Genomic DNA, 26,215 nt, shown 5'->3' with positions numbered 1-26,215 from the left:
CCAGCCGACGTTAATTTGCGTTGGTAAAAAATGTTTTGAAATAAGTTCTCATTACTGCGCACTTTTCCGGGAAATGTTTGAATTGGTGTCCCTCCTGTAAGATAAAGTTTGCATAACGTTTTGGATATATTGTTCTATTGTAAAGGGCAAATTGATAACCAGGTTATCTAGCTAGCTAACCTTAACTGTCTCGTTAGGTTAGGAAATCCCAGGTATATTAGACTGTTTGGCTGTAAGAAAGGCACAGCAAGAATATAATCCAGAGTAAACTGAACAAATAACATCAAGGTGCTAGGTGATGTCAAAGTAGATGGCAACCCAACTGGCCACAAACGTTTGTGATGGGTCATCTAAATTGGGCGTCACAAGCAGTATGTCAGCAAACCTTGCCAGTTAGGCTGTTCAGCACAACGTTAATGACAAGTGCTTGTTCTTTGAACACACTGTTTTGTAGTTGAATGGGACTTGCTACTGTCGGCTCGAGATGACTGCAGGCATAACCTCAAAGAGCTGACATAAAGCAGATTCCGTCAGCAGAAAATGCCAGCCGCGATACGGGACACAGAGGATTACGAGTCCTCCTCAGAAGACGAACAAGAGTAAGTAGTGGCGTTGTAATTGTGCATAACGAAGCCAGGGCTTCGTTTATACACATCCGTTTTCAACACCTCTTACAATGATTACAGACACTGATTTGTCTTCCCTTGTTTTCTCGCATGTACTTAAATCCTCCGCCAACCAGAGGTCGATAACCTTTCGTTGTGCCTCGAGTCAATCAGCTGTTCCAAATGCACGGCTCCAGTCGTCTTCCCTAATAAACTAATTGGTGCCCTCCAAAAGTATGGGAACGGTAGAGCGAAATTAATTATTTTTTGCTGTATAGATAAGGCATTTGGATTTGAGATCAAAAGATGTATATGAGACAAGAATACAGAAAATCAGCTTCTTTTTCTCCATGGAATTTTGATTTACATATACATATGCTTTACCATTAAAGAAAAATCTGTTTTTGAGTTGAGTCCCCCCATTTTCAGTTGTATGAAACAAAGTTAACAGATGAACTTAAAACTAAATCAAAGCAATAAAGTCTACTATTTGGTTGCAAGCGGTAACTGCATCAAGTCCACAACACATTGCTATTACCAATCGTTTGTTATCTTGTTTGGAAATGCCTTTCCAAGCCTTCACTGCAGCTGCTTTCAATTTATCTTTGTTTTGGGGTGGGGGGGCGGGTTCTGTCTTCAGTGTCCTCTTCAGCTAGACAAATGCATACTCAATTGCATTTAAATCAGGACTTTGACAGTCCAAAACTTTCCACTTTACCCAAATGATGAATGCTTTGGTTGCGTTGGCAATGTGTTTAGGGTCATTGTCCTCCAGGTTGAAGCGTCAGCTACATGAAGCTATTTAGCCATACAAAATCTGTCTACACTTCCACATTCATCCTACTTATACCATCCTCTGTTACATCATCAATAAAGACAAGTGAGCTTGTTCCAAAAGCAGCCATTCACACCCAAGCCATGACACTACCTCCTCCATCCACAGATGAGGTGGTATGTTTTGGATCATGTGCTGTTCCTTTCTTTCTCCACACTTTTTTCCACACTGGTTTTCCATCTCTTTGGTAAAGGTTTATATTGGTCCATCTGTCCATAAAACTTTGTTTGAGGACTCTCAGTATTTTTTGGTGAATTCTAATCTTGTCTTTAGTTTTACTGCAGATGAGAGGTTTGCATCTTGCAGTGTAGCCTCTATAATTCTGCGCAAAGTATTCTGTGTATGGTGGCTTGTGATATTTTCACCCTGCCTTCTGGATACTGCTGGTAATGTTACTGGCTGTTGTTCTAGGGTGTTTCTTCACAGCTCTTGTGATTTGTATGTCACGAACTGCAGTTGTCTTCCTTGGGTGACCTATATGGTGTTTCAGAGTACACATGGTTTCACGACTTTTCAAACTGCTGTACTTGATATACCCAGTTTTAGTGCTATCCTTTTCAATGAATTCTTCTGTCCCCTCAGTTTACAGATTTGTTGTTCTTCAGTCATAGTTAGTCCTCTGACCTTCATGATGGTGTATGCCATCCAAATGCAATCTCCACAGATGAAAACAAAGTCTAAAACCAGGACTAGACACTCACAGCTGCTATGTATGAACAATTCATGCAAAAAGAAACGCCTGACAACAGTTACCACCTGCCATTCATCCTTTAACTTACTGTTTCGCAACTGAAAAAACTCAACACAGAAACAGCCTTTTACATAAAACGTTAAAACATATATGCATATAAGTCTGCACTTTTGTCTCATATTTATCTTTTGGTCAAATCCAAAGTATATAGCAAAAATAACAAATTTTGCTCTACTGTTTTCATATTTTTAGAGGGCACTGTAGGAACTGAGTAAGCACAGACAATGGTTATTTGATGTTTGCATATTTGTATTTGTTACTTTATTGTTATCTTTACATTATTCATTTTTTAATTGCAAGTTGTGCAAAATAAATCTGTGTGTAGTGTACCAGGCAGATGCTGTTGCACTTGTTCCACAAGTAGTGTGTGCATTGTAGTGTATGCATGTGATGTTCCATTCATGTTCACTTTAATTTCTTTCACTCTCCCCACATTAGGTTAACTAGTTATTGTTATAATAATCATAACTGACCACTTAGTTGTATAATGTGTGCTGTTGACTGTGCCATTATGGTGCCTGCAGTGACACCTGGAGGATAAACATGAAATACAAGTTTAAATCCCTGTGGGTCATACGATAGACCAATTGGTGGCCCTAGGTAAAATATAGACTACATAGCATCAAAAGCAGTCATTGCCAAAGTATATCTGCAGCTAGTATCTTTCCACAAATTAGACCTTTCAGTATTCTGAGAAGAAACTTCTTCTTAAAAAGGGTATTTTTGTTAACTATAGCTATCACATTTTGGCTGCTTTAACTATCATGATCTCAGTTTTGAATTGGAGAGACTCTTAAGCTTCAGTACTTTTCCCATTGTGAAGCCACCATGTAAGCGTGCTTATAATGTGTGGTGTCAGTTATCACAGACTTGTGAATTATTAATGTCAGATGTCTTAGTAGGCTAAATGTCCCACCCCAAATCAATTTTTTATGCAGTTAACATTTGAAGTTAAAAATTACATAATTAAACAAGTCATTTATCATATGTAATAGGGTACATTTATTCATAGTGATGTAGGTTAATACTAATATTCATGCAATCCCTGCCCACAATACTGTACTTAATTTTAATTTCATCAAGTTGTATGACAAAAGTTCTGTTGTTGCTTGGTTTATATATGTGTGACATGACTATCTTAGTGCTCTGAAGTAGTATTTTTACCAAATTAAGTCAAGGACATCAGACATCTCTGTTGCCTTGTTGGATAATGATTTGGATTTCCTGAATTAGATTGCCAGTTTAAAGCCAAAAGAATGGAAATGATCCCCGTGTAACCCCTGCGCCGATATCATGCGTAGGCAGACTATTAGGGTTGTGTGGGTGTTTTCCAGCTTAATGTGAGAATGGGATCTCTGATCTTATTAAAAGTATTTACTACCTCCAAGTAATATATTTTTACAAAATGTGTGTGTGTGTGTTTGTAATAAAGCTATTTGTTATAGACTGATCTGCCTGTTGAAACTATGAGGGTGGCAATAATTCTGGACCTGACTATGTACACACACACACACACACACACACTCTCTCTCTCTCTCTCTCGCACACATACACACACACACACACACACACACACACACACACACACACACACATTTTTTTAAACACACATTTGTATATAATAGTCTTTGAATAGACTTGCATTTTTTGATTTTCATAAATTTTATTCTAAGGATAATATTCTATTTTAGAATGTGACGACTGCAGAAGGCACTTCTGTTCCTTCTTGCCACTTTGGAATTGCTTGAGTTTGCGGAGTTTGTGTGAGGTCTCTATTACTGCAGGTATACTTAATATGCCTTCATGGCTCAGTGATTTTCTCATCTAATCAGTAACAGTCAAGGCTGATTGCTCTCTGACCTCTCATTGTGTCACTGTATCTCCGTCCTCTTAGTCTTGATGCATCAGCTATTGTTGGCTGTGAGGTCCTATCTGACAAGTTTGTTTCTAGATAAATACCACAGCAACTGAACCTAGAACAGGCACTCAACAATTTCTGGAGGTAATGTTTCTGCTGATTTCTGGCACCATGAGGTAACCTGTTCTTAGCGCATCTATGATTCTCTCCTAAGATGAAAAAGAACCTGTGTTAACTGTTTTATTTTAGGACTTTGGGAATTCCTGAGGGCATTTATTTGCACAATTGGAGACTGTAGTTCTAGAGTACGAACTATAACTGAGTTAATTAATGGCAGCTCACATTTGAATAGAATTGTGAATTTGCGAATATAATTGAAATTTCAGGTCTTAATGAGTCTTTTAATTAATGTGGTTAAAATGGAGTTGGCCCGTAGCCTTTGGGGTTTACCGGCCTTGCATTGCTGTCTTTGGTGTCTGACAGTCCGTTCAGGGACTAGAGGTGATGAGGACGTCCATTTTGGTTTCATTGTAAATTCCAGTTCCTTCTTGACACAGGGACCACCCATGCATCGTCTGGTGTGGCATCAGCCGGAAGATGCCAGTCCTGGTTTTCCATGCCGAAGCCATAGTCTCCAAAGATGGGAACATCCGCTCCGTTGGGGGTAATGACAGCTGCCGTATATGACTTGAACATAGTGCAAAAAAAGCAAGCAATGTAAAGCAGAATACAGCAGACTCACTGGTGTTTGTGGTACGTGGAAGTCCATTATGTCTTCATTTTTGCAGAGCGGTATAACCTGGCCTACAAGATTGTCCGAACTGAGAGCCGGCTGGTGCGCGGTATGCTGACCAACCACGGATTCCACGAGGTAGACGGTCGATCGCCTACGCCTGCCACACCAGCGCTAAGATCGTCTGCTTACGGACAGACGCTCCTCAAAGGAGATGGCGTTTCTCATAGTTGGTGCTTATGACGTTTGTGTGTACTTAATGCTCTCTGTAACGACAGCAGTTTGACTATAATGAGTTCAGCCTTTGTCTGTCTCCATTCCTTCTGCCTTGTGGCCCAGAGAAGAGACACTGTATTGAAGACAGGGGTTGTGGAAAAAAATAGACCCTTGGGTTGAGGGACAGGCTTCAAACAACGCTTACTGTTAATTCCCTTTTATTCAATTTCAGTGCTTCTCGACTTCTTCTGAAATCGTCATCAAAGGCACGCTGATGTCTGCCACAGCGTTTCCGAAGCCAAAGTTTAATCACTCTCTATTGCGAACATCTGGTTTTCTCATAGGAGGGGGCGGTTGCCAAATCTGCCTCTTCACAAAAGGGCACAGCGGGGCGGGAATTAAAAACAAAACATTAAAGTAATATGACTGTATTAAAAATAGCTGTCGAAACAGTATGAGAGTGCCTATATTCCTCCAAATAAACAGCAGGGGTATCTGATTTGAGTAGCAGTTTCATGTCTCCTAGCCAAGCTGTTCAGGATGATGGATGTCCGCGCGCACAGTCCAGTACTCATTGGAGTCCGCTAAACACACCGGCGAGATGTGAATATAGCTTGGCTGCATTTTGTGGGCGTGATGTTAGCATTCTTTGTTTACCGCTGCACATCGTTACGCAGTAACCGCCTCCCTTTGGATGGGGGGTGCGGTGGGGAAATTTGTACAGCGCATGTGAATATGGTTTTCCACTCTGCGTCAGCTGCCAACAGGGCTGTGTCTGCTTTCAGGTCCACCCAAACAGCAATGACTTTAACCTAATGTGGACAGGGTCCCACCTCAAACCTTACCTCCTGCGGAACCTGCAAGACTTTCAGAAGGTCAACCATTTCCCCAGGTGCGTCGGTGTATCTGAACTTAACGTTCGCTCTTGACCATAACGCATCCTTCGGACCAAAGGGGTGGGGTTTCAGAGGCAAATGAAGGCATCGGTGTGGCAATGCGATTAAGGTGCTGGGCTTGTGCCCATAAGGCTTCAGGTTCAAACCCCAGGCGGCAAAGCACTGTATCTAGTCATGTAAATAGACATGAGTGACTGCTGAGAAAAATAACAGAGAGTAAAGATAATATTTAGCTGACGGTAATATATTTAAGTTAATTTATAAAAGTGATGCCCATTCCCTTAGATTGCATTATTGGTCCCTGGGCGTGGCTTCATCAGGTCTGTACAGTGTTTTTGTGAACTTGTGCTTGTAAAACATGAAATGTATCAAAGTGCCTTGCATGCCGAGGCTGATTTTAATCTAGCTCCAGCAGTGCTCCCTGCCCTTCTGTGTTACTGTAACCGTGACCTCACAGCATGCGCTCTGCTTTTGTTCCAGATCATATGAACTGACCCGCAAAGACCGGCTGTATAAAAACATCCAGAGGATGCAGCAGATGCACGGCTTTAAGAACTTCCACATTGTCCCCCAAACCTTTGTGCTCCCCTCGGAGTTCCAGGAATTCTGCAGTAAGTGCTCCGTCCTCAGCCTCCCCGGGGGGGATGGGGGGGTGGGGGCTTTTAAAACAATACATACATTTAAAACAACAATGTAAAAAAAATGATTGGTCGCACAGAACAGAAACACAATAGGCTGCAAACGGTGGCTCCTGAAACCATTTCTTCTGAAGTTTTTAACCCCCCTCCCCCACGCCTTGCTTGCAAACCCAGGCTACTTCTCGAAGGACAGGGGCCCGTGGATAATAAAGCCCGTGGCGTCCTCCAGAGGCCGAGGGATCTACCTGGTCAGCAACGTAAGTGAACCGCGGCGGGGGAGGGGGCACCGCGGCGAGCGTGCGGCTGTTTTCTCATAACGCTTTCCAGCGCCGGTCCCAGCGTTCCAGGTCACGGTAACCTGCCCTTCCCGAGTGCGGTACTTAGTAAACCGTTGAGTCACAAATCCGCTCCAGGTTCAGTCTTCCCGCCCGATCAGGTTACCGGCGAGAGCGTGCGAGCGCGAAGCGGAGGCGTGCTTGTAAAAACCGGAGGAACGTGCTGTAGCCGTCCTCCTGCTGCGAGAGTAAATGACATACTTAAAGGTGCTCGCCTGGGAGAGCCGTTTAATATTTTCTAAATGTTATTTTTTTGAAAAGTATTTTAATGAAATGGACTGCTGGAGTGTTATTTGGAAGGAGGGTGTTTTGAGTGAACTCTGGCCAGGCCACAGTAGCTGCTGAGGTTTCTGCCCAGTGTCTCTGCTAATGGATTTTTCTGGAGCTCCCGTCTGTAAACAGACCGCTGATTGACTGAGCAGGATGAATTGGGGGGGGGGGGGTTTGATGTCGATTTGTAATTTGGCACAATGTGGAACGCCTAAAGACAAAGCTGTGTTGCCCTTAATGGCTGTGTGTGTGTGTGTGTGTGTGTGTGTGCGCGCGCGCACGCACGCTTGCATTTATGCATGCATGACTGGTCCCTGGATTTCTCATTAGGTGATCGTCTTCCAAAGAGTAGGTCTTATACAGTATGTGCTTCACTTTGACACGGCCAACTCGTTTTGTCTGTTGTGTCCCTCAAAATTGTGTGTGTGTTTTTTTGTGTGCAGCCAAACCAGATCCCATTGGATGAAAACATCTTGGTCTCACGCTACATCAGCAACCCATTACTGATTGATGGTAAATATGGTCACAGTCAAAACTAAGAAATATCCTCCATGCCCATATCATGTGCCATCGTACCAATTTACTAGTGTTGTGCCATTTTTGCAGGTTGTGTACTGTAATCTTGCATTGGTCTGACTATGTCGGTTGGTACTGATTGTGTACTACTGTTCAACAACATTGTGATGTGATGACAAGTTGCTTAAGTAATCATATCTCTACAAAGACTCATAAACAAAAAAAACCTATTTTCTTCATGCTGTTGATGACATTATAACCTATGGTGAAAATGTGATCCATTTTGAAATGTAGTTTTTTGTTTGTGGTTTCCAAATTATGTTTGTGGTTGTCTTCCAGATTTCAAGTTTGATGTACGGTTATATGTGTTGGTCACCTCCTATGAACCATTAATTATCTACCTTTATGAAGAGGGACTGGCCAGGTGAGCTCACATCCATGCAAATTCCACTGGTATATTCAGTGTTTTACATACATAATGTCCAGACCAGACTGAACAAAGCTATACATATCACATTTTACTTAAATCTTTTTTGCCCCTTGAGCCTGGCTTTCCTAGGATTCATACGGCCAGGAAATACTCCCCCCTTATTGCATTATCATCATCTTATATCAGAGCGGAGTAAAGCCTCTTGGCTTTGATAATTAGGGGGTTGCTGGGTGGCTCATTCGGTTAAGGCAATGTTTCACAACCCTGGTCTTGATGACCCACTGTGTATGCTGGTTTTTGTTCCAACCGTAGTAACAAGCTCTGTATTGTAATGAACTGCTAATTGTTCTTAATGAGACTTTTTACATCTAATGAAGGGGGATTTACCCTCTTAAATATGATTGTGACATTGAGCCAAGATCACAACTGCTACAATGTTCTACGGAGTTGAAACAAAAACAATCGTGTGTGGGAGTTCACATTACATTATGTGCAATATATCTTTTCCCCCCTATATTGGATTTCCTTAATACTAGCACCTATTCAAAAATATCTCTGGGATGTACAGGTTATGGATGTTCAACTCAATCCACCCAACACATCGACACAGGGAAATCGAACTATTCATGTGTCTGCGTTGTATTTCATAGATAATGTCCTGAAGCCCAGTACACAAAACTAAATGCACGGTTGTCTACATGTAGGACATTCCAAATTAGGGTGAGAATTGGACATGTTCAGCCCCAGGGTGTTCACCAGATTCACGAGGAAGGAAATAAATTTGATAATTATGGCTGTGGAACCAGATGGAAACAACTGAAGAAAATCGGAGGAGAGAGCGGCCTATTCACAATTTGACTTAATTGATGAATTTGCTTATGTTTCGGGAAAACCTGGATTCTGGTTTAGAGAAGCACTTGTTGGATTTAGCTTGACTTACCCCCTTCCTCTTCAATGGCCATAAAATAGATGTGGGAAACTTTCATTGTTGGTAAATTTGCAAGCATTAGACACTAGATGGCAGCAGAAACTTTTGTGACTAACTATCAGACAAGGTAACTCGACTGCAGTCATGGACAGTTCCTTTTTATTATGGGTAAGAGTGGATATTATCTTCTTTTGGTTTACAGAATTGATCAACAACATTGAATTGAACGCAGAGTGCAATTGCTTCCTTGTTCTGATCTCACTGCTGTTGTATCGTTGTGACTGCTGCATACTGGCTCCAAACAGTTGATCTGGCCAGTTTGAATGAGAAGCCTTTTGATCAAAAGGTTTTTACCTGAGGTTTGGTTCATGAGCCAAAAAAGCGCATAAACAGAAGCCCTAACACAGCCCCTTGGCTGAAACTCTTCTGAGTAGAAGTGTATTTTTAACCTTTCGTCTGTTTTTATGTTGCCCTTCACAAGTGGTAACTGCTAGTAATAAGTCCTGGACGAATTCCGTTTCCCTGCTTTTATCTTTGACATTCCTGCGGGTTTGAAGGTATTCAGGTACTTGCTGCATGCCAAGGAATTCTCATAATTTCACATGCGGTGTCCACTCCTCTGAAACACGCAGTGGGGGGAAGATTTCGGTGTCCTGGCCTTTTCCCCGGCCCACAAAAGAGCTCCTTTAATGCTGTCAGAGTTCATTTGGAGCTATTTAAGGGGTCTGGCCTATTTGAATAATGCTCCCCTAGTTTTTTCCCTTTCTTTCACTTTGGTTCCAACCAAGGGCTTTTTTCTTTCGCAGCTGCAAAACTCCAGAAGAAAACTGAAAAGACCTAATCTGTGAATGCTTGATAGACACACACACACACACACACAATAATGCATATACTGTATATACACACATATATGTACATATACAGTAAGCTCCATAATGTTTGGGACAAAGACTTTTTCCCCCTTGATTTGGCTCTGCTTCACAATTTTAGATTTGTAATCAAACAATTGCACCTTTCCAGCTTTTATTTATGGGTATTTTTATAGACTTTGGTTTCACCATGTAGAAATTACAGCACTCTTTTATACATAGGCCCCCCGTTTCAAGGTGGTGTAACATAGGATGTATTAATATTACTGTGAATGAAAGTCTTTTCAGCATATGAAACTCATGTACAATTTGATTCAGATTTGGTGACTTTTTGGCCATTTGATTAATTTTCTAGTTTTTGGCTTTGAAAAAAAAGTGTGTTGCCTTACCATTACGTTTGGGATCATTGTCTTGCTGTAGGATGAAGCACCATCCAATGAATGTGGAGCCATGTGGTTGAACTTGAGCTGATAAGATGTTTCTATTCCCTTCAGAATTAATTATTCTACTGCTATCAGTACTTACATCATCAATGAATCAAGTGAGCCAGCATTACCTGTGGCAGCTATACATGCCCCAAACATTACCAGCCCTGCCACCATGTTTCACAAATGAGGGGGGTACATTGGACCTTGGGCAGTTCTCTTTGGCCTCAATGCTTTGCTTTTGCCATCACACTAATACAAGTGAATCTTGGTCTCATCTGTTTGGATGACATTTTCTTGTGGACTGATGAAACCAAGCCTGTTCTGCAGGCTCTTTTAGGCAGTGTAACCTGCCTGTCTCCTGAAGACTTTCTGATCTGTTGGTCTGGTGGTTGAGGTTTTTTTTTCAGTATGATGGGAATTATCTGGTTATCAACTGCAGACGTCTTCCTTGGCCTGTTGGGCCCGTTGCGATTACTTGATTGACTCTAGAAACAATCCGAAGCCAAAAATCAAGACTAGATACTGAAAGCTCTTATTCCTGCGCCTCGGACGAGCTGAACACACCTGACTAATCAGAAACACCAGTGAAGCCATTATGGTGCTCTGAAATGGGGGGCTATGTATAAAAAGTGCTGTAATTTCTACATGGTGAAACCAAAGTGTTTAAAAATATGCTCTAATAAAAGCTATCTGCAATCACATGCAAATTGTTTGTTTACTAATTGAGTGATTGTGAAAAGTTTGATTACTAATCTAAAATTGTGGAGTACAGTGCCAAAACAAGAAACATTATCATGATGGAGGGAACTGTAAGTCATGGGAATAGAATCTACATAGCACCTTGTTGCAGAACTATAAGAAAATGACCAGGGGATGGTGTTTCGTAGTGCCATGCTTCTGTGCATTTATTTGGGCTTATTTTGCAGTTAGATATTTTTATGTTAAAATTCTGTGTAGATTTCCAAACTGAAATGTGAGACTGGTCTTTTTGGCTTGTGCCAAAGACCCAAGGTACAAACTGTTATTTAAACCAAGTGCACTAGACCAGAGTTATAGTACTTCCTATATGTTATGTCAGGATTCCAATAGCAGATCCATGCTTAATTTATTTGGTGGGGAGCCTCACATTAAAGAGTGAACATAATGTGAAGTAATTCTCGTCCCTAGGTTTGCGACTGTGAAGTATGACCGTGCTGCAAAAAACATCAAGAACCAGTTTATGCATTTGACCAACTACAGCGTCAACAAAAAGAGCAGAGACTACGTCAGGTAACCTGGCAACCCTTGCCCAGTGTTCAGAGTTTAATGGTTTAGAGCTTTGTCAGTGAGGTTATTTATCGTGTTTAAATGTAAGGTACTGACAAGTTGTCAGACTCTTGACATTGAAAGTGCTCCCCTAGAATGATGAATCTGAAGTACTTCAGTGAAGCACTGCTCATTAGCTGCAACATTGTTGTTTTTGGTTTTAGTCATTGGAGAAACTTGTCATTCAGATATAAATTATTTTCAGGGTCTACATGTTTATGGATCATGTAAGCTCCTTTCACCAGAACTCTTGTACTGCTTGCGGTGTGGGGCTTTGCCAGCTATTCCTGTCCTCAGCTAAACTCGTATTTATTTTCCACATTGCCATCAATGTGATGAACATTTATTTCTGCGTAGTAGTAATTTTCATGTTCAAAAGTTGTCAAATTTTATTTCAGGAATTACAGGATACAATTGCAAATCTAGAATGTTTAAATGATTCCAAACAGATGTGTATTAAGATGTTTGGTTCTATAGTATTAGTAACGTGCATGCGTGCGTGTGGGTTGCTGCTTATATTTCAAGTGTGATTATGTAAATTTGCTTTTCACGTATTTAAGCATGTAAATGTGTCACTGTATTCATTGCATTGCTACTCTTGTGTTTGTCAGCCTTGTCGTATATGAAATGTGCTGCTTTCACGATCTCACGATTATGAAAATGACGATCCTGGCATGGGTGCTGTGGTTATTTTCATTTACATTGACAGTGATGCTGGAATATGTTGGCAGCAGCTTGAAGGTAGAATGACGGAGTGGCTGAAACATGCCCGCTACCTAAATGTACATAAATTGCATTTCATCTGCATTCTGAGTGGTAACAAAATCTTTTTTCTTGGAACAGTACCATGTGTTGATGTGCCAGGACAGTCGTCTGCTTGTCGGTTGTGCAAAAAAAAAAACAAAAAAAAACGGGGTGGGGCAGTGTGACAGACAGGTCTTACATCTTGTGTTCATTTTCAGCTGTGATGACCCCGAAGTGGAGGATTATGGGAACAAATGGAGCATGAGTGCCATACTGAGGTACTTGAAGCAGGAAGGGAAGGACACAGCATGTGAGCAAGCTCCTTTTTCTCTCGTCTCCTTACATGGCTCAGAAACGTAGTTTTAGAAGTTGCATGAGAAGTGCATTTCGGGCCAGTGTTGGGTCTCATCTTTTTCATACAGGCTAGAGTCATTATGTACATTGGCACAGAGTGCGAGTTAGGCTAAACTTTCAAAGTGCCGTATTGGCAACAAAGAAATCCACTTCTGATGTGAGTAGTGAGTAGGCCACCGTTGGCCTCTCCAAAGAGAATACACGCTAAGATTCGAGCCAGAAAAGTGTCTGTGTTGGTTTGTTCTTTGATTGGCGGTCTCAAAGATGGTCCTGACAGTGGATGCACTATGGCACTTCCTGCCTGGATAAGCCAGTTCCTGTGGTGGAGATGGTCCTTAGAATACCTTCAGGTAGAATCGGGCCGTGCTGCTCTTTCGGGATAATCGGCGGCAGAGCTTCTGTTCACGTTAGTGGCAGTGACCTTGCTTTGGAGGGAAATGAAAAGCCATCTGCTTTTGGGCGTCAGCAGGGTTTTTCCACCGCCTGCCTGAGTTAAGCACATTTGAACATTTGCGGCTGGATTCTGTAGGCGACCAATCGGATAATTGACTGGAAACATGAGTTCTAGAATGTTCTGACACCAAGTTTTTAAATGTACAAGGCCACAGAGAAGGTTGCAGTCGGTTTAGCAGGCTGCGTTAACCTGTGTTTTGTCAGTGAACTCATACTTCTGTACGTCTTCTGCACACAGCAAAGAAGCTCACAGGTTATTCCACTTTACATTCTTAGAGATACACTTCACAGAAGCACTTTCACATACACAGTATATGAGGCATTTTGATTTATGACTTTTATTGCACACTTTCACAAGTACTGTAAATTACTTCCCAAGATTTAAACAATAAGTAAACCAGTGTTATTTCCAGTGTTACGTTTAATGAAAAACCTCTTCTCTAGGGTTGAGGAACCAAATGGCTGTTTTTTTATTTTTGCTGCCGTTGGTCTGTAGTTACCAATGTGAGACTTGACTAGATTTAGGCTTGTTTTAGTTTAGAAGTTGCACTGGGTTGCGCTTCATGAATCGACTTCCAATTTTATGGCCACCCTCAATCTGTCCACTGGATTTCACCCGGAGAAGCCACCTATCTGCAGGTGGCCTTGCTTTTGATTTTTTTTCTTTCCCAAAAATGGCAGTACAGCCAGATTCTGTCTGAAATGTGGAGGGCATTGTGGAACTCGCTATATTTGTGTAAACAGGGTGGCACCTAATCTGGAGCACCCAAGTGTGCTGGTTTGTTTTCACCACAAATGCGAGACAGTTAGACCTAGAACCAAGTGGGTAGTACGAAGTGAACTAGAGATTATATTTTGTAGGTTTCAGTACAATGTACTGTGCATCCAGAAGAAGAGTTCTGTAAATTCACTATCTATGTGAACAGTGAATCCAGTAGCTAATATGGGGGGCATCAATGTTTGTAAACTTTGGGATTATCAGTAGCATGCTTGAAATGACCTCCCAGTGACTTCTAACCAAGTCATTGAGCCATGTGGTTTAAATTGGAAATAGTGTTAAGTAATTGTATTTTATTGTAATTGATCAAGTCCTGAGTAACACAGAAAACCAGCAGACCCTGCAGCTCTTCAGGTTCAGGGTTGTCCACCCCTGGTAATATAGTGGGTAAACCTCCTAGAAAGGCTTACAGTGAACAGTTAGGCAGGCCCTTCTACATTGTGGAGGGGACCGTGTTCAGCATGCTTGAAGGTCCCCATTGTGAATTGGACCCCGCTCTCTGCCTTCCCCAGTGCTGATGGGCCAGGTGGAGGACCTGGTTATCAAGGCCGTTCTGAGCGCCGAGCTGCAGATTGCCACGGCCTGCAAGATGTTTGTGCCCCACAGAACCAACTGCTTCGGTAAGAGCGCCGCCGGGCTCCCCATACACATTCCGCCATGGCCTCCTGCCCCCTTTGTTTTCTTATCGCGGTCGCTGCTTCCCTGAATGCTGAATTCGCTGCCTTTATGCCCCAACCTGCTTCCTGAATGCCTCCGAAACAAAAGCCTCTGAACTCAAATGCCTTCCTGTTGGCTCCGGCAAAGAGGTTGTAGTTTCGAGCTGGTTTTTTGCTCCCCATGTGAGTATTTTTTTTTTTTTTTGGTTTGGTTTTCACCCTGAGTCAGAGCAAAAGAGGGGAACAGCTGATTGGGAGCCATTACTGCAGTTAGTGTTGGCACTAATGACTCTTACTTCTGAGAAGCTGGGTCTGTGTGCAAGAGGCCTGCCAAACTCAACCCCCCAGAGTGCCTCTGGAGAAGAAGACCCCACGATTCTGCGGGCTCCTTCGGTTGTAAAAGGCCTGTAAGTAGAGCGGTGATTGTTTAGCCTGCAGGGGATGTGTAGCAGAATGCGCCAGGCTGTCTGAGGATCTCCTGCGCGAGAGCGCAATGCGGCTCCCACTCGGAGGTTCAAACCCCCGCGCGGCCCACCGGGCGGAATGTCAAAGAGGACGTTCCTCGTAAGGGGGAAAATACGCCGCCATCCAGCCCTCGCACAATATTTGCCTGTTGGCAGTACATCAGTGCGCTAACGGACGTCATGGTAGTGTTGGGCCTTCTGCGTGGGGGAGCGTGGGGTGAATGGGGCGTTGATTGTCACACGCACCCGCGCTTGAAAGAGTGGGGGGGGGGCGGTGAGGCGTGCCTGTTAAAAGCCTCGCCGTGAGAACGAGGCCATCGCAGGGCGGGAGAAAGAAAAGCACCCCCACGGCGAGCTCAGGTGTCCCAGCGGAACATTCCGGCAGCGCCTGTCCTTTCCCCGCTGGCCTGGTTGCCCTCTGTCCAGTCAGGTGGACATGAATGGTTGCTAGGCAGAGGTAGCCCGGGGCGAGAGCGAGCGAGGCGCCGGGCAGATTATGCTGTCGGAGCTGGCATGCCGTTGCGTGGGTCCGTGTTTACGTTGCCTGTTCAAACAGCGGCGGAGATGGACGGCACTGCCAGCCAATGGGATGCAGTGCAGTGCAGTGCAGAGCAGTGAAGGGCAGGTGTTTACTCTGCAGCTGTGTGCTTGTGTGTGTGTGTGTGTGTGTGGGGGTGTGGTGTGTGTATACAGAGCCCTGTGCACACGCACACGTCCGCGCGCACACACACACACACACACAGCTGCAGAGAGAGAAAGAGAGCAGCAGCCAGATGTAAAGACACTCAGCAGCTTAGGCTACCGGTCCAAAGAAAACACGTCGCCTCGGTCAAGCAGGGCGGGGGTAATTCAGCTGAGGTTCAGCCACAGTTTATCTTGTGTGCGACTGTTCCCCGCTTGTGTGCACAGTCCCCATCTGTGACTTTCAGCCACACAAGGCTGTGCGTATCCTCTCATCCAGGCCGTAACATGGAGAAGTTCACGAACTGGCAGTGTTTACACTGCTCATCTCTGCCTTTCCCCCTGGGTAAAATTCAGAATCTAAAAAGACTGGAATCACCATTGTTTGGGGACACACTGGTTTAAGTAGAAGGAAAATATTTTTTTATTCATAAAATCCTCCCGTATGTAACGTGAGTGAGATTTAATAAAATTGCGTTCTTCAGTTTAGTTTTACTGTAAAAGCAGCGCTTTTTCCACAGTGGTGCCACTCGGGTGTTTTTCCCCTCTGTAAATCTTTTTTTGTGTACTGCTGCTTTATAGTCTTTCAGCGTTGCCACCGTTAGCCGCGCTGTGCCAGCTGGACCAGCGGTTTGTCCGTTGTGTCATACGGATAGAATGACCCTTCGGAAGAACGGCGTATGAAGACGGACGCCCGGGTGAAATCCACGCTCCCCGTCCTTCCTTCTCGAGCCCCCCTTTTTGCAAACGTGGTGCCCCAGGGCCGTACCCACTCCTGAATGGCTGGTGTCGGGAGGCATTTCGGAGCTAACTGTAAAACGTGATTTCAGCGAGAGCTGGCTCCGGACCAGGGAGCTCTGGCAGCGAGCAGCGAGCGCTATCCTGGCTCTCACATGTAGTCACCCGCAGCACTAGGCCCTCTCTGAGCTCCTGTCAGCTCCCTTTAATGCCCTCTCTCCCCCTCCCTACCTTCATTTCTCTTCACCCACCCTGACTCTCCCAACCCCTAACCCCCCCCGCCCCCTCCCCTCCCCTCCCCTCCCCTTCTCTGTACAAACGAGAAATTGAATACAATGTTAATTCATCTTCTGAAATGGTCCCGGTCTCCGTCGCTCTGCAGCAGTAAAAGGAGAAGCAGATGTAGGCGGCGATACGGCGCGATAAGTGCGAGTGGGAGGACCGGCGCGGGCTCCTGCGGAACGGCGCTCATTGTTCGGAGCCCGCGCGCGGTTTCGTCCGCGCCGCGCGAAGGCGACTCAAGGCCGCGGAGCGCATTGTTATTTTAATTGACCGGGGGGGCCGTCCCTGTGCCGCTCGCGCCAGAGGCCCGCTGTTCGCTGTTTCCGGAAAGGTTCGTTTCGCGCCGCGGCGCGCCCCTGGGTGACCCGCGCTTCCGACGAAGAGCGGACCGCCGCTTCATCGCTCCCGCTCGGCTCCGATGCGGGACGAGGGCGAAGCGGCGCTGTCGGGTTGTTTGAAAGTTTCTCGGGGAGAAATCACCGCGTGTTTATGTGTTCGGGGGAAGGGAGGGAATGCCACCCATGTTGACTCTGAGGGCTTTGCGACGTGATTAATGGACGCCTCCTTTATTGAGGGATCGCTGATTAAGAGATGTTATTGCTGAGATCTGATCATCCAAGCCAAATGCCTGTTTTATTACACACGATACATTCCAGAAAACGGTTAATGAATTATGCCGCACATCGTCTGGCATTTCTTTTTTTTTTCTGGTAGCTTAAGAGTCAGCGGCATTTTTCAAACAGATCTTTGTTATTTTGTGCACAGAGTTAGCCATGAAGTCAAACTTTCTTTGCTACATCCCAAATATAAGAAATCCTTTTTCTTAAAATTGTTTATTGACTGAGCCCAAGCCTTGGTCAGGCAGAATTTGATTTATTGTTCACAAATTGGGCCAGTTTTGTAAATTTTCAAAAAATGTTTATGTCTCATGAATTTGTTTATGTGTTTACTGGTTATCCCAAGCGATTGTGACATTTTTGTTTTTTGAATATTTGTTTGTGTAGAGTCCTCACCAACATTAAACGTCCGTCTCCTCTCTTTAGCTGGCAGGTCTGAGAAAAGCAAGTGGTGACATTAATCCAGTGTCGTGTCATGCGAAGGGCGGTTTATTTGAAAACGACGCCCTGTTTAAAGGCAGTAACTCTTTATCTCTCCAGGGGGACGTTTTCTAGCAACCGACAAACAAACAGCCCGAACGCGCTAGAAACTCTTCCCAGCCTGTGCTTGGGCTCGACTGGGTAGCGTCGCCTTGCCGGGAAACCGCTTTTTGTAACTGGGAGGGTTCGGATCGAGACCCTTCGTCTCTCCTCTGCTGGTGCCACCCGAGAGAGACGCCCTCCCCCGTACTCCTCCCTCCTCCTCTCTCCTCTCTCCTCCTCCTCCCTCCTCTTCGTAGCTGTTTATTTTCCTCCCGCTTAAAGGCGGTTGTGAATATTTTGCGGCTGCATTAACAGCGCTCCCCATTAAGTCGTTAAGCCGCAGAACAAATGTGTCTGCAAGCGTCCCGGCGGGCCCGGGGGGAAAGAGACACGTCTGCTCCTAATTGGAGGAAAATGCTCAGCATATGGAAGCCTAGCTGTCCAGGGGTGGCTAAGGTACCCCCCCCCCCAGTCCCAATGCTGCAGGCTCGCTGATGAGCCATTACGGGCCGAGGCCAGTTTATTCCACCGTTCCGTGAGCTTTACGTATTTATTATGTTTGACCGGGTTTCTATGCGAAAAATGAGAGAGGCGAGTCCGTGAACACGGAGGGGAAAAACCTCTCCTTTCTGCCTATCGACTACCGTTCTGGCTGCTGTTGTCAAAAACCCTCACCCATTGAGCGATCAACTGGCTTTTGCGTGCCGTCCAAACGCAGCGTGAACACGTTCAGCTAATGCGGTACATGTGTATTTTTTACAAACCTCTATGACCTCAGCAAGACTACGCTGAACGTAGCAGCGCGAGCAATTAATGGATTACAGCAGATTAAGACAGAATTCAGACTCTGCCCATTTATTGTCTGTTTTTAACGTAAGTTAGGAAAGCAATTATGGAGTCGAAGCAGTGCTGACGTTTTAGATTTTTAGTTGGTAAGAACTGCTCTCTGTGCAGTAACCGGATACTTTATGAAAACAACCTGAAGAGAAGGTCTTTGATTTCCCTTTACTGTGAGAGAAAGCGAGTCTTTACCTTCTGAGGTGAGGTTTCAGGCCGCCTCTGATCTCAAAGTGACGGAGAAGACCCTAGCGGAGAGTGTTTGTGAGCATTGGCAATGGCGTTTCATTTTAGACTGAGGGGTTCTTTGTACGCACGGGCCAACCTGAATGATGGTTATATAAATATATTCAAACGCACAGAACCAATGAATCAACTTTTGATTCCGGTGTTATTTTTCGGTATCGCACTTGATGTCCTGACACACTCTGTGATTTTCTCAAATGTTGTTTTCAGGGATAAAAAAAAAAAAGAAGTTATCTAGAACATTTGTCCTTGCAGTGAACAACATGACTGTTGTAAATGTCGACCTCGGGCCCTTAATTGATTTTTCCATCCAGGGTTTTGTTTTGAATTGGCATCGGGCGGCATTTTCCCCTCGGCTTTTTTGCGGCTAGCGCTTCGCCCCGTCCCTGTAAAAGGCCGCGGTTTCCCTGGGGGCCGCTGCTTTTCGGGACCCTCCCTGGGTGTGCGCGCCGGAGTGGCGGCGAGGGGCGAGAGGCGAGCCCCTCGGTGGCGACGGGCCCCGTTTAACGGTCCGGGAGGGCGAGAAAGGGTGGCGGTGTTTGTACACAGGGAGCTCCAGACGCTTCAGTAAAAGGGGTTTATTGTTGAGGCCTGTGCCAAGCTGGCTTTGGGGCGGAATACACAGGGGCTCTCCGGCGCCAAGTCCCTCTCGCTCGGAAAATCCTCCCGAAAGTTTCCAAGCGTGGCTGGGTGAAGGAGAGGAGCACTGCCCTGACCCTACTGGCTCGTACTTCTCTCCTTCTGTATTTGCATGGGCAGCCACTGTGATGACCCCACTTGGAGGCTGATTTGACTAATCTGAGTTAGCATGCAAGGCCCTCTTTGTGAGTTACTGTTATTCAAGCGGTCATGAAGATGAGAGATTAGATGCAAGAACACTGAACTGAAACGCCAGCAGGAATTTTTCTTGGCTGTAAACGTCCAGCCAGTTAGTCTGCAAGTATTAAATGCTCAACTTGGGAAATTTTGGGCATTGCATACTGTGACCTGGTGGTTATTGAAATAATTGTTTTTTCAGATTAAATAAGATTACACCCTCAGAGCATCTTTGGTAGCTTTGTTTATGGTATAAAACCCTTTCCAAATGGAATGTGACATCATGTAGTTTCAAATAGTGTACATGCACTACATGGCCAAAAGTATGTGGACACCTGACATCAAACATCTAAAATTATGGGCATTAATATGGAGTTGGTACACCCTTTGCTGCTATAACAACCTCCACTCTTTTGAGAAGGCTTTATACTTGATTTTGGAGCATAGCTGCAGGAATTTGCTTCCATTCAGACAGAAGAGCATTAGTGAGGTCGGGTACTGAATGGCTCACTGTTGGCTTTCCAAAGGTGTTGGATGGGGTTGAGGTCAGGGCTCTGTGCAGGCCATTTAAGTTCTTCCACACTAATCAAAACCATTTTTATATGCACCTTGCTGTGTGCCTGGGGGCATTGTCATGCTGAAACAGGAAAGGGCCTTCCCAAAACTGTTGCCACGAAGTTGGAAGCACAGAACCGTCTTGAGCCTTCACTGGAACTAAGGGGCCTAGCCCAAACCATGAAAAACAGCCCTAGACAAGGGGTGTCCAGATACTTTTGGTTATATAGTGTATGTGTATTTTTTTATAAATGTCCTTTTCTCAGATGTTACATTCTGGTTGCTGTATGTGTAGCTGAATCACACAATGTAATGTCCCAGAAACAGTCTGCCTATTGTGCAGGATACGTTTGAAGTTTGCTTCGTAAAGCATCATTCAGGGTTCAGGGTCCAGGGTCATTCAACATTATCTTTTTCGCAGTAAGTTATCATTTGAGAATTTATTCAAGTCACTTAATCGCTTAAATATAGGCTAAAGATTAAGTATAGGCTAAAGGAAGATAAGTTGTTTTTTGCAAACACTTACCAGCATAGAGGGTGACAGCAAAAGTAATGTGCCCACAAGGTGTTGACATGGCTTGATGAATGTTACTCAGTAACATATTTACAAATCTGTGAGATGTACGATAATGTATCAAGCAAAATAAAGGGTAAATCCACCTTAAATGCCACATGAGGCATGCCTTGCATCGTGTTCCTTGATGTTTGATCACTACAATAGAGCTGATGTGTAACCGAATGTAATACAGCCCATTTTCAAGTTTCTTTGTTGGATTCTTGTCCGCTGTTAGTGTTTGGTGTTTCAGTACTTAATAGGTTGATAATCAGTAGCAGAAACTGACCACGCAGTGAACGACCAGTTCATGAGATGAAAGATTTGGCTCCAGGAGTCTTTCTTCCCGCTGAGATTTATATAGCTCTTGAAAATTATGAGCTCTCTGATGCCTCTCCATCAGCCATCAGCGCAATTGGAACAAGGCTGCATCCAAGCCAGCGTCACAATTAGCGCTGTAAGAAATCTCTCTGTCTTTCCTGGCCAAACGGCACATGCCTCCTCTGTCATTCTTGGCCAGAAGGCAAATATTTCTTTCTCTCATTGCTGGCCAAACCATTCCTCGCCTGTTGATATGCGCAGGGCTGGGTTTTGTATAAGTGAGTCATCAGTGTCATTGTGTTTCTCGGCAGAACTCTATGGCTTTGATGTCCTCATCGATTCCAACCTCAAGCCTTGGCTACTGGAAGTGAACCTCTCTCCTTCTCTGGCGTGGTGAGTGAGCCCTAGTTATGAACATGTTTTGTGTAATCGTGATAAATGCTGCCATGTTATGCAAGCTATTTTTTTTTGAAGGAAAAAATATTTTGCTAACGTTGGCTATCATGACCCATCAGGTTCATGGCTTATTTTAGACTAGCAAGTGAACATAGCAACACCATCACTTTGTTGGGTACCAAACTCTGTGACTAAATGGAAAATGTTTTATTGCGTTATCGGTTAGCTCTGCAACAACAAAAAAGATTCCATTGTTTTACCTGGATTTTTGGAGCCGACATTTTTAGTGTAGCTAACGTTATGCCTGTTTGTCATCCTGTAATCCTCCTTGCCGAGGAGTCGTAGCTAGAAATGCTGATGCGTGTTCATGGCGAGCTGTGTGGAGAAGCAGGGTGTGGGAGTGTGTCTCTTTCTCTGTGGGCAGGCCAGTGGGTGTTATGATTTTCAAGATGTTCTCACAGCATTGCAACCGCTGAGAAAGTTGCCTACTGCAGCTTTAAGTAAAAGAAAATATAAAGTTTTTCAGAGTACTCAATTCGATCCAATATAGCATTACTGCTTTAGTTAATACAATGGCTTGATAATAACAAATCAGAGCCTCAACTTTAAGTCTTCAACCTCAGCTATTTATTTAGCCAACACTTTGAGTGAATAATATAATATTATTAAATAATTGAATATCGTGGCAAATAAGAAATTTTGGGTACTCCCAATGCGTCAGCTGCTGCTATCATAAGGTGTTGTTGCAGTCTAACTGTAGCTTGATAATGCACTGCCTCTGTCCCTCGTGGCTGTATCCATGGATGTAGAGATGGCCAGGATACTGGAAAATGGCATATGCTTTTGAACAATTTTTGTTCAGAAAGAAATTGTTTTTGTTATGTGAATCTAAAAGGGCAGGAATGAGTCAGCTGTGTTTTTAGGAACATGCCTCTGCCTTTAAATCTATAAAACGTCTTCTGGTTAGTTCTATATATAGCTCTGTTAATTGTTAATTGCATGCAAGGAAATGGGAAGTTTTTTTTATTTTTACAAAATGTTAATAAATGGTACTCCGTTGGAATAAAGTCTGTCAGTTATTATCCGCTTGAAAAACAACCCTGTATTTCTTTCCAGTGCAGTAAATTCTGTAAATAAAATGTGACAGCTGTGTTTACTTTAACCCCATGGTTGACCAGTGCACATATTCAAAAGTGAATTTATAAGACATTTGTAATGTGTTAAAATATGAAAACAAAATCCACCATTTGCTTATAAAATACAATCACTTACTTCCTAGTCCATGGCAGTGCAAAGCCGGTTTTATGATGCTGTTAATGTGTTCTTGATGGATTCCAGTTTTTTATTCTTTAAAAGTGCTTTGTTCCTTACAACTCAGAATTAGATGTTTATTGTAAATTACATGTGTGAAGTTTGTAGTTCAAATTGTTTCCAACTTTTGAATTGTTTCCAACCTTTGAATTGTTTTCTACTTTGAGTTGTCGGTCATGGTTCTCAGGTCTTTCTTTGTTCCCTCAGTCCTTCCAAATCCATTGCAGACCAATGTGAATGAATTTTGGATGTTATTCAAGTGTTTTTAACATTTGTTTGTTTGGTTTGTGGTTAACAGCGATGCACCCCTGGATCTGAAGATTAAGGCCAGCATGATCTCAGACATGTTTTCTCTTGTGGGTGAGTCTCACCCTTTGCACAGTTAATGCAGTGTATGCTTAATGGGCTGTTTCTTTCCAAGGGGAAATTCTACAGTGTTTGGGAAATTGCTGTACACTTTTTTCCCCAAGCAAGGGCAGTTTCTGGACCTCTCCATGCAGGTACCTGACTAATATTAAAGGTCATGGCTGCTAGCGCATAGCCGCCAAAAGAAAGACATCACTGTCGTTCATGGCAGGAAGCACTGCGTCTCTTGGCCGTTCACTGAGAAGCCAGAGTGAAACGTGGATCAGAAGTGACTGTAATTGCACCGCGCTCACGTTTTAGGAACAGGCGGTCATGAACGTCTCCTTTGCTCGAGCTGAGCCGCTCTCGTCAGGTCCGTTCGTTTCGAGAAGGCGATCGGGTTGCCCTCCTCAATCCTGGCCCCGTAGGTGAAATGCTAAAAGGGCCTTTCATGTGATCCCGGGCCTATCTGATGGACGCGAGTCAGAGCCAAGGACGCTTCCTGCTCCGAAGTCAGCGCCACGAACAGAAGAGCTTCTTTGAACCCTCAAAGCCCTCTTATCCCGAGGCCCACGTTGCCAGGCGAGCTGCGGCCGTAAATTCCTCCGCTCGTGCTGCCGGGGTTACTCCGTAGCCCCCGCCCGCCGCAGAGGGCGACCGCGCGGGGATGGAAACTTGTCGGCCCTCATACCTTCCGCGCGCGGGATTTGGCCGGCGGCAGGTTCCGCCGTGCTCCGCTTTATTTTTGAACCGGGCGTCTCCCGTCTGTTAAGCCCTGGTCTGTAAATCTCTGCCGCGACGGAAAGGGACGCTGATTTCTCCCTTCTGCTGCCCGGTGGCGCTTTTCAGCTCGCAGACAGTTGGGCATTGTTCTGAACGCTTCTGAACTCGGCTGCGTTAAGCACCGTCTATTGAGGGTAGTTAGGGAGCTACACGATTGGATAATGGCACTGAATGAACCACAGACATTTCATTAGATGGCTTACACAGTACAATAATAGAAGAAGCTTCTTTTGGAGCTGTTGCACCTTCTCTGTTCAGACAAAGAGAAACAGAATACAGAGCCTAATTTATTCACCCCAAGTAATACTTGGCACGCAAGCTGACAAATGTGTCGGTTGCCCAAGGCAGGGGTTAACACTGTTTATACAGAATATAGTAATTAGTATGTGTGTACCATGCTGGTTGTCCTCGGGTGGCAGGCTTTGTGCTTTGCTATGTAATAATGCATTCTGTAATGAGCCCACAAGTCTGTGCCTGAATTGAGTTGTGTGCCACTTCCAACATTTCACCTCAGCTGTAACTTTAAACTCTCGCTTGTAATGCCACTCCCACGCACTTATCTATACATCTCCACAAGAATGTACAAACCACGTTTATACACTTTCGCTGCGGGGATCTAACACTGTATATTAAAACCGCAATCTCCCTAGGCCTGATTCCATCCATCTTCATCTTCACTTGAACACCAACACTCCCCTGGATTCTTTATGTTTATGCACTAATCCCTTAAAATTTAATGCACCTTTGAATCATGATTCCAGCTTCATAATGCAAGATCAGCACATCCGTCTGATAAGACTTCACCGTTACCTTTGGTCCTCCGGGGTTATTTTTTGCAGCTAATGACAAAGGGGGCCGGCGATGTGCGGTGCCTTCCCCAACATATGGCTTGAATTCTCATCCCAAGCAGCCATTAAGTGAAATGAGGGAATCATAAATTGCTGGTTATCTTTGGACGGACGCATTAGTGTCGGCTGGGAGAAAATGAGCAGTGGCGTGTAAAACATACCCCATCTATTATTCACCAAACAAACGCTGGCGCTTTCGGCTGATAACGCTTGGGCCGCGTCCCGGCCTTGTTAATAATGACAGCACGCTGTTAGCATTCATTTTTTTCCTCATGTGTTGCTGTCAGTAACCCATCAGATGCGTTAGCGGTAATTGCCAGCTTTTTGACGGGCGCGCAGCTAAAGGCTCTGTTCCTACCTGACGACTTGGAACGGGGAGCGCAAACAAGCCCTGGGCTACGATCCCTCGATTCCAGCTGATGCCTCTTAATTGCGGATTCGCTGAAATGTGGCACGAGCTTGTCGGGTTCTGTCAATGCGGCGTGTCGTGTGTGAAATCCGTGACGGCCATCTCTTCCCTCCAGGGTTCCCCTGTCAGAACCCTTTGGCTCGCCATCCCCGGCCCGGTCGAGCTGCTCACGACCCGGGCTTGCGGTACCAGGCCCAGAAATGCCAGGTAAGTGGCTCTTTCCCCCCGCTCTCGCATAGGCGAGCTCTCTCTTTGAAACGTTACACCCGCAGCTAAGCTAACGGCGCTGATGGCTCCAAGTCACGCACGGCTCTGGCCGACGAGGCGGCGTTTCCCAGCGCTGGCTTAATCCCGCTCGCCGTGGATGCGTTGCACTCAATTTGAGGCCCCATGGAAAAGGATTCTCATGAAAAACAACTGCTAATGCAGTTACAGAGCCGGGGGTGACCTCATCCCCGCGAGCGCCGTGCTCTGTGAATTATTATTTTATCATTTTTAATCAAGTGACTAATGCTCTCGCTAGGCCCCGTTGCTTAATGATGCCGCAGCAGCTAATGCGCTTGGCCCACTGGAGTCAACTACTGAACCCGGCTTGGGCTGGGATCTGATGGGGGAGATTATCAAACAGGACGTTTTCCTGCTCCGCCTCTGTCAGTGTGCGCTGAGCCCAGACAGTTTTTCGGCTCCAGGGCCGGGGGAGTTTGCTGCGTGTCTCTGTGTGAATAGTAAGATTACCCTTCTGTGTGCGCTTTCTTCTTCAGCGTGCGAAGCGTAGATTCTCTGTTTGTTTTTGTGAATGGATACCTATGATTCACCCAGTGTGTGTAAATTATTGCGTGTGCCTGTTTGAGCGTTTGTCGAGTGTAGGATACGTGTATGTGATTTCTGTGTGT

The 26,215-nt window shown here is 44.7% G+C and overlaps 1 protein-coding gene across 1 annotated transcript in view; it reads left to right on the top strand.

Moving 5' to 3' along the window:
- The window catches only part of ttll5 (tubulin tyrosine ligase-like family, member 5), an 84,680-nt gene that overhangs the window by 497 nt on the left and 57,968 nt on the right, over positions 1 to 26,215 (top strand). Inside the window, 14 exon segments of the mRNA XM_064328042.1 lie at positions 455 to 599; positions 4,607 to 4,713; positions 4,838 to 4,920; positions 5,784 to 5,890; positions 6,375 to 6,505; positions 6,707 to 6,789; positions 7,581 to 7,650; positions 7,993 to 8,077; positions 11,476 to 11,577; positions 12,576 to 12,667; positions 14,455 to 14,562; positions 21,542 to 21,623; positions 23,236 to 23,297; positions 25,438 to 25,529. Coding sequence (XP_064184112.1) covers positions 541 to 599; positions 4,607 to 4,713; positions 4,838 to 4,920; positions 5,784 to 5,890; positions 6,375 to 6,505; positions 6,707 to 6,789; positions 7,581 to 7,650; positions 7,993 to 8,077; positions 11,476 to 11,577; positions 12,576 to 12,667; positions 14,455 to 14,562; positions 21,542 to 21,623; positions 23,236 to 23,297; positions 25,438 to 25,529 — 1,263 coding nt within the window. The 5' untranslated portion in view covers positions 455 to 540.

This window comes from Anguilla rostrata, chromosome 1 (assembly GCF_018555375.3).
Source record: "Anguilla rostrata isolate EN2019 chromosome 1, ASM1855537v3, whole genome shotgun sequence".
NCBI classification, from domain to species: Eukaryota; Metazoa; Chordata; class Actinopteri; order Anguilliformes; family Anguillidae; genus Anguilla; species Anguilla rostrata.
The sequence above is the reverse complement of the archived record's forward strand: the minus strand, read 5'-3'. Positions and strand labels throughout refer to the sequence as shown.